General features: G+C 44.7%; 1 protein-coding gene across 1 annotated transcript in view; it reads right to left on the reverse strand.

Moving 5' to 3' along the window:
• LOC120933431 (calcium-binding mitochondrial carrier protein SCaMC-3-like) overlaps nucleotides 1-12,611 on the reverse strand; it is a 38,651-nt gene that overhangs the window by 8,044 nt on the left and 17,996 nt on the right. The window contains exons 7-9 of the mRNA XM_040346646.1: nucleotides 9,718-9,825; nucleotides 7,279-7,446; nucleotides 2,081-2,234 (exon numbers count right to left, since the gene is read on the reverse strand). Of these exons, the coding sequence (XP_040202580.1) occupies nucleotides 2,081-2,234; nucleotides 7,279-7,446; nucleotides 9,718-9,825 (430 nt within the window). The remainder of the gene's footprint in view (nucleotides 1-2,080; nucleotides 2,235-7,278; nucleotides 7,447-9,717; nucleotides 9,826-12,611) is intronic.

Genomic DNA, 12,611 nt, shown 5'->3' on the forward strand with positions numbered 1-12,611 from the left:
CTAGTGTGCTCTGTGCTCACTGCCCGGCACTGTGGCGCTCGATTGGCATTTTCCACTGAACACCAGAATTGGCAGGTCTACCACTGGTGCCCCATGCTTTTCACAGATGAGAGCAGGTTCACCCTGAGCATATGTGACAGACGTGAAAGGGTCTGGAGAAGCCGCAGAGAACTTTATGCTGCCTGTAACATCGTTCAACATGACCGGTTTGGTGGTGGGTCAGTGATGGTCTGGGGAGGCATATCCATGGAGGGACGCACAGACCTCTACAGGCTACACAATGGCACCCTGACTGCCATAAAGTATCGGGATGAAATCCTTGGACCCATTGTCAGACCCTACGCTGGTGCAGTGGGTCCTGGGTTCCTCCTGGTGCACGGCAATGCCCGGCCTCATGTGGCGAGAGCATGCAGCCAGTTCCTGGAGGATGAAGAAATTGATACCACTGAATGCCCCCCACGCTCACCTGACCTAAACCCAAAAGAACACCTCTGGGACATTATGTTTAGTCCATCCGGTCCCCCCAGGTTGCACCTCAGTCTGTTCAGGAGCTCAGTGATGCTCTGGTCCAGATCTGGGAGGAAATACCCCAGGACACCATCCGTCGTCTCATTAGAAGCATGCCCTAAAGATAGGTTCACGGAGCGAAGCACCCTTTATAGGTAAATGGGAAAGAGAGTTAGGAACCACAAGAGGGACAAACAGTTATAAGAGGATTATGCATCTTACCCATTCATCCGCAATTGACGTACGAACCGCCGAAACAAATTATAAGTGTATCTCAGGGTGGTATATTACACCAGACAAAGCAAATAAATATAAAGCAGATCAGACCGCAGAGTGTTGGCGGGGCTGCTCAGAAAGAGGCACGATGGCCCACCTTTGGTGGTTATGCCCAAAAATACAAACTTACTGGGACATAATCTTGAGTCAAATTAAAGTTATTACGGGCGAAGATTTAAAGAAAGACCCCTGGGTCGTGCTCTTTCATTGCAGCCAAGAGGGGAAAAAAAAATATAAGCAGTCTTTACTTCCTCATCTTCTAAACGCCGCTAAGAAACTTATACCCAAAAAGTGGCAGGAGATGGAAAGTCCACACGTTTGGAACTGGATAGACGAAGTGGAGGAAACGTACAGGTTGGAAGAGTTAAAGGATAGTTACCTCGAGATGAGCGGTGGACATAGGGAAAAATGGGAAAAATGGAGGGAGTACAAAAAAACATGGAGTTATGCAGAAAGAGTTAGGGCATGCTACTAACAAGCCATGTGTTGGCAACATGGAAATTATAACTTCCCTGGCTAGGGTTTTTCCCTAGAGCGAGTCACATATTATTCACGATCAATGAACGTTAGAGATCGTTTTAGTTTATGAAGGAAAAATTAGGAGATTCCTGGGAGCCAAGAGGGGGGGGGGGGGCGTTAATAATATAGAGCCACAATGGCAAGCTATTGTAATAATCCATTCCCGCCTTTATAATAGTGTTTGCCTAAATTGAAAAAAAAAAAAAAAAAAAAAAAACAAAAAAAAAAAAAAACATAAGGAGCATAGTAGATATACCACACATGATGCAAACCACAAAATGAGACGTAAGAAGCATCAAACCATGAGCCGGTCTCTAGGATTTGGTAAAAGCTGAGGTGGTAACAAAAAAAAAAAAAAAGAAGCATGCCCTGATGTTGTCAGGCATGCATACAAGCACTTGGGGGCCATACAAACTACTGAGGACCATTTTGAGTTGTTGCAATGAAATTTCAGCAAAATGGACTAGCTTGCTGCATAATTCTTTCACTTTGATTTTCGGGGTGTCTTTGAATTCAGCCCTCTGTAGGTGGATAATTTTAATTTCCATCAAATAATGTGGCATCATTTTATTCCTAACACATTACCCCGTCCATATCAGTATAGATATCCAGAGTGAAATTTTTGCCCGTTGAGATCTGATATGTTTTCAAAGTGTTCCTTACAATTTTTTTGAGCAGTGTGCGCGTGTGTACATGGAAAGAAAAATCCCCTTCACAACAAAAGGCAAACTAAAGGCAGTGTGTTTGTAGATCCCCTCACATGTCCACACATTCCTACCTTGTGCCTGCATACGTGTCCTGACCAGGGCCAACGGGTAACTGGCAATTTGCCCACATGTGCTGGATATAGTCCCACAAGCCAACAGTACCAGTATTCCTGGATCAGCACTGATGCTAGCTCTGTACCTCTGTAGCCATGTGTTCTTCAGAGTCTGTGATGGGGGAATAAAAAAATGTAAAGTTAGACATTATGACAAAATAAATAAAAATAAAAAATTTAAAAGAGTCCAGCGAGGACTTGTGAACTTGTCACATCTACCTAGCTTTACTACCAATACACAGCAAAAACATTACATGGTGCCGGCAGGTAACTCTTCTGAACGCCTGATAAGCCGCCTACCAATCTGACTTGCAAGAAGTCTCTTTTTTACTTGGTCCTCTACAACACCAACATTTCACTACCGGTCAGTGGCATGGCACGGGGGGGGGGGGGGGGGGGGTTGCAGAGCTCCAATGTGGTATATCTCCAAAGTAGATTAGGCACCTACTCAGCTGGGACAACGCCATAGTTCACCCCTGGACCCACCTGAGTGTTTTGGGTCCATTTAGACCCGAAAGGGGAATCAGGCAGCGACGAGTTCTCGGAACTGGGCAGGACGCTATCCGGCTAGTTAAACACCGGCAGGTCCTGGGCCCCTCTAGCTTCCACTCCTCTGGTAATGAGGGATGCTCGAACGTTACTCCACCCCCACACAACTCTTGAATTTAACTAAATAAAGGGGACCCACACCCAGTCCACTACGTGGTTTGAACTACAACCTGCACTACTCTTCTTCCGTGGCCCCTGATCACGGTTGTTAACCAGAAACGCGTCGGGCATACTTACATCACCCACTAGGAGAGTGCTCTTATGTTTTGCTTTTTTCGCGCCAATTTTGGCACATGTATTGTTTTGGTGGTATTGTCTTCGTATTTTGTACATTTGTTGCTTTTATATCAAGTGACAATTTGTGTACTTTTTGTCCCATTAAAGATCATGTTTTACTTCAACACTTTGTTTGGCCTTTAAAGTCCCACCTAGGGGGAGTGACTTCCTTTTGTTATTAGTATAATGTCTGGGTCAGTGTTTCTCAAACTTTTTCCAGTGAAGGCATCCTTTAAAATTCAGCACAATCCCGAGGCACCCCATTGTAAAATGTAAAAAAATAAACTAATAACTTTAAAGAACGCACCCGCATCTACACACATAGGACATCCAACGATAGAGGCGATTTATTCTTGCAAAGCAAATACACCTTTGTACAATAGTACTGACTAGTATTCCAATGTTTCTCTTCTCCCTCAGTTTCTGCCCTTCATTCAGCCAATGTGACCCCAATGCTGGGAGGGGCAAACAAGGTTGCTATGCAGGGGCCCTTTGTCATGCCTATCAACTGATGACATTACTGGTTGTTACGACGCCAGCGGCTAGAAGGTTGTAATGATAAACAATGAAAACCTGTGACTTTGTGCAACTAAAAGGCAGGCTTGATCCATCCGCTGGCTTGTATACAACTTTTAGACAATTTTTAGGCATTTTTCTGCGGCACCCCTGAAGGCTAGTTCTAGGTGACGGGGTATATATTTCTGGGACTTCAGTTGGGCCTTGTATTTTAGGTTAAACATTAGGTAGAAGGTAAAGAGTTGAAGTGTATCTAAACCCCAAGAGCAAAACTGTATTATACTGAAGTTTATGTGTCTTTGGATGCAGTGGTGGAGGCGGTGATCACCTTCTTAAAGCGGGGGTTCACCCTATGGACGGGAAAAAAATATTTTTTTTTTTTTTTTACCTTAAAATCAGGCATTGTAGCGCGAGCTACAGTATGCCTGTCCCGAATTTTTTCCCCCCATACTCACCTTGTAGTCGTCCATCGAAGATACCGGGGAATGGGCGTGCCTCTGGAGACGGAGGATGATTGACGGCCGGCTCTGGCGCGTCACGCTTCTCCGGAAATAGCCGAAATAGGCTTGGTCTTCACGACGCGTGCGCATAGCCTGTGCGCAGGCGCCGTGAAGAGCCGAGACCTACTCCGGCTGTCTTCGGGGAGAGTGACGTGCCAGGGCCGGCCGTCAATCATCCTCCCTCTCCATAGGCACGCCCATTCCCCGCGGGAGCCGGAATCTACGATGGACGACTACAAGGTGAGTACGGGGTTAAAAAAATCGGGACAGGCATACTGTAGCTCGCGCTACAATGCCTGTCTCGATGGTAAAATCATGGGATTGTGGGTGAACTACCGCTTTAAGTTAGGAATTGTTACCTTGGTCACCTTGCTAACCTACCAGTATCCCAATTCCTGCCCTGGGATGACAATGCTCACCCACCGTACTACAGCTAGGACAGGATTACAGAACAAATCTCCTTTGGTTCCTCTGCGTAACAGATTCAGCCTAGGTTTCCACTATTGCGACCTGAAAGTTGCACGATTTTTGCCACGATTTTAATGCGACTTGAAGCAATGCCTGTGTTTTATTGCGGTCTATGGACCTCAAGTCGCATTAACCACTTAACTAGGGTTGTCCCGATACCACTTTTTTAGGACTAAGTACGAGTACTGATACTTTTTTTTAAGTAGTCGCCGATACCGAATACCGATACTTTTTTTTAAATGTGTCTCCATATGCAGCCATGTCCCCCCACAGATGCAGCCATGTCCCCCCCCATATCCAGCCATGTCTCCCCCCATATCCAGCCATGTCTCCCCCCATATCCAGCCATTGTCTCCCCCCATATCCAGCCATTGTCTCCCCCCATGCAGCAATGTCTCCCCCCATATCCAGCCATTGTCTCCCCCCATATCCAGCCATTGTCTTCCCCCATATACAGCCATTGTCTCCACCCATATCCAGCCATTGTCTTCCCCCATATCCAGCCATTGTCTCCCCCCATATCCAGCCATTGTCTTCCCCCATATCCAGCCATTGTCTTCCCCCATATCCAGCCATATGCAGACATTTTCTCCCCCCATATCCCCCTTACCTGCATCCGCGCTGCCGCCGACTGTTTAACACGCGCGGGGAGTGTAATGATTGGCGCTGCGTACAGACACTCCCCCTTGCTCGGGATTGGACAGTTCACCCGAGCAAGGGGGAGTGTCTATACGCGGCGCGGCGCCAATCATTACAGCTGTACTGTTCCCCGCGCGTATTAAACAGTCGGCGGCAGCGCGGACGTAACGGCGGCGGGATGCGGCGTAACGGCGGCGGGGGGGGGGGATCAGTATTCTATTTCGGTATCGGGGGTATTTGCGGGAGTACGAGTACTCCCGCAAATACTCGGAATCGGTCCCGATACCGATACTAGTATCGGTATCGGGACAACCCTACACTTAACCCCCGGACCATATTGCTGGTCAAAGACCAGAGCACTTTTTGCGATTCGGCACTGCGTCGCTTTAACTGACAATTGCACGGTCGTGCGACGTGGCTCCCAAACAGAATTGGCGTCCTTTTTTTCCCCCACATATGGAGCTTTCTTTTGGTGGGATTTGATCACCTCTGCGGTTTTTAGTTTTTGCGCTATAAACAAAAATAGAGCGACAATTTTGAAAAACATGAATATTTTTTACTTTTTGCCATTAATAAATATCCCCCAAAAATATATAAAAAAACATTTTCCTCCTCAGTTTAGGCCGATACGTATTCTTCTACATATTTTTCATAAAAAAAAAAAAAAAAAAAAAAATAAACGCAATAAGCGTTTATTGATTGGTTTGCGCAAAAGTTATAGCGTCTACAAAATAGGGGGTATTTTTATTAATATTTTTTTTTTTACTAGTAACGGCGGCGATCAGCGATTTTTTGCGACATTATGGCGGACACTTCGGACAATTTTGACACATTTTTGGGACCATTGGCATTTTTATAGCGATCAGTGCTATAAAAATGCATTGGATTACTATAAAAATGCCACTGGCAGTGAAGGGGTTAACACTAGGGGGCGGGGAAGGGGTCAAGTATGTTCCCTGGGTGTGTTCTAACTGTAGGGGGGGTGGCCTGACTAGGGGAAATGACTGATCTTCTGTTCATACATTGTATGAACAGAAGATCAGCATTTCTCTCCCTGACAGGACCGGGAGCTGTGTGTTTACACACACAGCTCCCGGTCCCCGCTCTGTAACAAACGATCGCGTGTGCCCGGCGGCGATCGTGCCCGCCGGGCACACGCACGGGAGTCGGGGGGCGCGCGCCCCTAGTGGCCTGCGCGAGAGCCGACGTATAGCTACGGGCTCTCGCGCAGGGGAGCCAACCTGCCGCCGGCAGGTCAGCAAGTAGTTAAAGTGGGACCAAAGTAGTGCAGGGACTACTTTGAAGTCGCTGCGACTTGAAGTCACACAGATATGAACGGTACTCATCTGAAATCACGGGGTGCAACTTGTAATGCGACTTTGCAGTCCCAAGTCGTAGGCATAAGTGGAAACTGAGCCTAAAAAGGGTTTAAAGTAGAACTAAAGGCATTTTTATTTATTTTTTTAATTATTTTTGGATAGATTATAGGAAGGGAATTCCTGTCTGTCCTTGACTAGCAGGGACATGGATCCGCTTTGCTACAGTTAAACCATCCCCCACACAGTAAGAAAGCACTCCCAGTAAACACATTTAACCTTTTGATCACCCCCGATGTTAACCCCTTCCCTGCCAGTGTCATTAGTACAGTGACAGTGCATTATTTTTTAGCACTGATCACTGTATTGGTGTCACTGGTCCCCAAAAAGCGTCACTTAGTGTCAGATTTGTCCACTGCAAAGTCGTAGTCCCGCAAAATATAAAAAAAAAAAAAATAACGCTGATCGCCGCCATTACTAGCAAGTTCAAATAAAATAAATGTATTCCATAAATATATCCCACAGTTTGTAGAAGCAAACAAACCAATATACGCCTATTGGGATTTTTTTTTACCAAAAATATCTAGAATACATATTGGCCTAAAACCGATGAAGAGTTTTTTTACATTTTTTATTGGATATGTTTTATAGCAGAAAGTAAAAAATAGTTATTTTTTTAATTTGTTGTTTATAGCGCAAAAAATAAAAACCGCAGAGGTGATCAAATACCACTAAAAGAAAGCTCTATTTGTGGTAAAAAAAGGACATATATTTGGGTACAGCGTTGCATGAACGCGCAATTGCCAGTTGAAGCACCACAGTGCCGTATCGCAAGAAGTGGCCTGGTCAGGAAGGGGGTAAAACCTTCTAGGGCTGAAGTGGTTAAACTTACCTCATACACTGCCAAATCAATGCCCGCATATGGCACGATACCCAGCAGGTTTGGTAGGTAGCCCTTAGAGAACGCTCTCAACCCCTCAGTACGCATGATATGTCGAGCGCAATCTGTCATCCCAGAGAACTGACCAGTGTGCCGGAGAGCCAACCGAGTCTTCAGTACCTTTGAGATATGCAAAAGGCAAAGATTAGTTACTGAAATATTACCAAATGGTAGAGTACAGCAAGAGCATCAAACCACAACAAATGACTGCGGTAGACTCTAACTGGTTATAGCACCTAAAATATTCTCACTGTTCATTATGCTGGCTTACTGATTAAATATATTGATTAGGGTTGTCCTGATACCGATACGATTATCGGAACCGATACCGAGCATTTGCGCGAGTACTTGTACTCGCACAAATGCACCCGATGCATTAGCCGATACCTGGGATGGTAGAGAGGCGGTGTGCAGCGGGCAGAAACAGCGGGCAGAGTCAGCAGGTGGAGCGGAGCGTCGAGCGAGTCCTTAAGCAAGTAAGTTGGTAGGGGTGCAGAGTTTGGGGGCGCAGCCGCATCATCTATCGGGATCGGCGACTGGAACCGTCACATTCGGTAAATAGAATAAAATCCCGACGCCCATCTTGGTACACCCTGCACTCGGCCACAGTATGCCAGCAGCGGACATCTAGTTACACCCAGCCCATATAGTTCGGGCTGGGTGTAATAAGATGACCGCTGCTGATTTTATGCATTGAAAAGGTTGAGAATGCCTGAGAACTTAGAGCAGCCTGATTCGCCCCTAAAGCATTAAATACTGGTGTTTTTAAACACAAGGGAGACACACATACAGCATACAGCCTGCTGCCTACCAAAATCAATGACAGGCTAAAATACGAAGCCGTTGTGCATGGCTAAACGCTGTTCTGAGCTGTACTTAGGTCCATATGCATTCAGGGATGTATGCCCCGAACGCATCACTGAGCGCGAGTACCGCTTGGAACAGCGTCCAGTCGTCGCAGTTGTATGGCAATTTTTTTTTTTATTATTTATTTTAGAAATTCAGAAAGGTCGTCTAAAGCCTTATACACACACGGTACGATTGTTGCCCAACCGAGCGTCTAATTTTTGTCTTCAGGGAGTGTGCCAGGATCTTGTCTTACTAACGGTACACAATTTTCGTGCCACAAACACGAACGTAGTGATGTACTACGAGGAATTTCAGCTCTTGAGCGCCACCCTTTGAGCCCCTTCTGCCAATTTTGTGTTTGGCGAGCATTGATTCAGATCATGCGTGTTTGTACTTCCGACTTGTGTGACGGATTTGTGTACTGACTATAAGAAAATTTGATGTCAAACCGTTGTCCGCCAAAAATTTACTAGCCTGTCAATCCATTTGTTGGCTGAAAATTGGACAGCAATTGTCAAAAGGAGCGCACTAAGGGTAAGAATTTAGGACAACAGTTGTCAACAGGCAATCCCCTTCCAATAATCAAACCGTGTGTACGAGGCTTTACTGGAAGGCAACATATATTTAAACTAAGAAAAAAAAAAAAAATAGCCAAAACGGCAAAAAAAAAAAAAAAAATTTAAATAATTGTTTTTTCTTTTTTTTATACTTACCAGAAATGGCTGTTACCAGGCTGATCTTCCTAATCTGCCCCTTCCTTGTCCGCGGTGCTGCTCAGTCTCATCCTCCTCGCGTTGGCTTCTGGGGAATGGGGCGCACTGACTTTGGGGTGCTGACTTCTGTGCGTCTCCCAGAAGTCAGCCGCCCCTTCACAGAGCGCCGCGCGACTCGCACATGAGCAGTAGGAAACGGGCAGTGAAGCCGCAAGGCTCCACTGCCTGTTTCCTTAGTGAGGATGGCGACGCCAGGACCTAGTCCAAGGGCTGACATCGCGGGCAACCAGGACAGGCAAGCGTCCTTATTAAAATTCGGCAGCTACAGTGTTTTTTTACGCCGGACCTCTGCTTTAAGCTGGGGAAAATTCGGCGAATGCTCACTGGGGTTTCCTGCCCTACCAAAAACGAAGTAGCTATTTACTGGGGAACCCCATGAAGGTCCATGTTTTCCCGGCACAGTGAAGCACAGGTGTTGCGTGCATTCCCGTGCTGGTGTCCCATTCATTTCTATTGGAGCTCGCGGCTGCACAAACACAGCCGTTGTGTCCCAATATAATACGTGGGTGTGGCTCCCGAACGCACCTTGTATGCCTCTGGGGAGCCACACCCACCACATATCATATTACTACACAGTGGCTGTGTCTGTGCAGCTGCGAGCCCCAATAGAAATAAATGGAATGCCACAAGAAAAAAAAACAATTTTCTTAAACTAAAAAGATCCTAAACAATTGTCGCTTGCAAAAGGTGCCAACTGTATATGTCTGCCAACCACAAATCTCTTTAAGAAATCCCCTAATGACGCCATGTCCTCTCTCTGGGCGCTCACCTCCATAGGATATATGACCGTCTGTGCGATGGCTCCGGCCAATGACCCAGCAATGAACCTCTCTCGGACCCTCAGCGTTTCCTGCTGACCACGGATGACCTTCTTTATCTGAGCAGGAAAAATCAACTGGTTAGTTCTCTTGTGGTTATCATTCTATGAAAGTAATCATCCTCATTAGAAAATTTTTTTAATTTTTGTTTAGATGCTCTGTGCCGGAAACCAGGCAAAAAAGAAAAAAGCATTTCCCTAAATGAACTTAAAGGGACACTAAAGGCAAGATTTTTTTTGGGGTAACATAACAAACATGTTATACTTACCTCCGCTGTGCAGCTCGTTTTGCACAGAGTGTCCCCTAACCCTGTCTTCTGGGGTCCCTCGGCGGCTGTCTTGGCTCCTCCTCGCAAAAGCTTTCCACCTTCATGCAAGCTCCCTCGCATGGTGGAAAGCTTTTGCGAGCGCACTCCCGTGATACAGCGGCGGTCATAGCCGCCGACTGTATCACTCGTCCCCTCCACCCCGCGTCATTGGATGCGATTGACAGCAGCGCCAGCCAATGGCTGCGCTGCTATCAATCGGTCCAACCTAGCCAATCAACGGCCAGGCTGGGAACCGAACAGGATGACGAGGACGTGCCCGGGACTTTCAAGGGGTAAGGTAAGTAAAATGGGGGCCGGTGCCGTCGGATGTTTTTTTACCTTAATGCATAAAGGTAAAAAAACATTTTCCTTTACAACCCCTTTTAATCTAAGGCCTTAACCACTTGAAGACCAGGCGTTTTCTGTCACTTTTTGTTTACAAGTTTAAAGGGGTTGTAAAGGTAATTTACACTAACACACAGCTCCTTTCTCTATCTGCATTGTAGAGAGCGTCCCGACTCTCCTGTAGTCCAAGGGAGGGGGCGAGCATGACACTCCACACCAGGGAGAAAGCCTTGCATTACTGTGTGGAGTTACAGACAGAAGAACAGGAAGTGAGGATTTCTCAGAAGAAATGAGGACATTTAAAAGCAAAATGGAAGGATGAGGTAAGTGAAGGAGGACTGCACTAAGATAAAGAAAGCTATTTATGAAAAAAAATTGTACCTTTACAACCCTTTAAATTTGTATTTGCTAGAAATGTATTTATAAACCCAAAACAATATACATTTTTCTTTTAGAAAAGACCCTAGGAAATAAAATGACAATCATTGCAATTTTTTATGTCACACGGTATTTGTGCAGAGGTTTTGCAAATAATTTTTTTTTTTTTTGTAAAACATACAATTTAATTTTTAACCACTTCCTGCCCAGGCTAATTTTCAGCTTTCAGCGCTGTAACATTTTGAATGATTGCGCTGTCGTGCAACATTGTACTCAAATGAGCTTTCTTTTGGTGGTATTTAATCATCTCCGCGGTTTTTATTTTTTTGCGCTATAAACAAAAAAAGAGCGACAATTTTGAAAAAAAAAAAAAATATATATATATTTTTAACTTTTTGCTATAATAAATATCCCCCCCCCCCCCCCCCCCCAAAAAAAAAGAAGAGCGATATGTATTCTACATATTTTTAATAAAAAAAAAAAAAAACACAATGAGCGTATATTGATTGGTTTGTGCAAAAGTTATAGCGCCTACAAAATTGGTTATTGATTTATGGCATTTTTATTATCATAATTTTTTTACTAGTAATGGCGGTGATCTGCGATTTTTATCATGACCCATTATATCATTACCCTTATCCAAGATCTTGCCAGAACAATAGTATCCTATTAGTTATATTTGAAGGGAATTTCTTTATATGTGCATGACATTGTGTGCTTTGTCTTGCACATGTGCAGCATCACATGCCTTAAAAATGGCAGTGTGGTAACAGGAACCTGGGCAGCACAGGACAAAAATAGGGAAGTATAAAGAAAAAAAGTCACAAGGAGTTGCGCCATACCTGCAGCATCCTTTCAAATGCGTGAGCCACACTGCGTGCTGTGAATGGCCGGAATATCTTCTGGGACATGTGACGTGTCCCAGAATATTGTAGGGAGGGAGGGGAGAGGTGAACTTCCTTCCGGCGCAGCAGAGCCCGGGAGGAAGTGGGAGCTGGATCCCTCTAAAAAAAAAAAAAAAAAAAAAAAAAAGGGTATCTGCCCCCCCCCCAAAAAATGACATGCCAAATGTGGCATGTAAGGGGGTCACCATCACTTAAAGCGGAAGTTCCATTTTTGGGTGGAATTTCGCTTTAATTATAAACTGTTTGTGATGTCTTGCAGAATGTCTGTGGAAGAAAGTTTAGAAGTGGGGGAGCAGCACTAGAGAAGTCCTGTGAGTGAGAAGAGGTCATTTTATTTATTACAGGTACTTATATAGCGCCATCAATTTACACAGCACTATATAGAGAGAGAGATAGATAGATATATCTATCTATCTCGCTCTCTCACATATATATCTCTCTATCTATATTTATCTATAGAGATAGATAGGTATAGAGATAGACAGATATAGAGCTAGATAGCCATAGACATAGAGATAAACATAGAGATAGACAGATATAGAGATAGATAGATATAGAGATATATAGATATAGAGATAGATATATAGATATAGAGATAGATAGATAGATAGATAGATATATAGATAGATAGATGGATAGATAGATAGATATAGAGATAGATAGATAGATAGATAGATAGATGGATAGATAGATAGATATTTTACATTCACATCAGTTCCTGCCCTCAAGGAGCTTACAATCAAAGGTTCCTAACTCACATTCATAGATATACATACTAGGGCCAATTTAGATTGGAGCCAAAGAACCTTAGAGTGTTGGAGAAAACCGGAGTACCCAGGGGAAGAGAGAACATGCAAACTCCATGCAGGTAGTGTCATAGAGGTAAACAGGGGTAATGTTTTCTAGTCAC

Source organism: Rana temporaria, chromosome 3 (assembly GCF_905171775.1).
Source record: "Rana temporaria chromosome 3, aRanTem1.1, whole genome shotgun sequence".
NCBI lineage: Eukaryota > Metazoa > Chordata > Amphibia > Anura > Ranidae > Rana > Rana temporaria.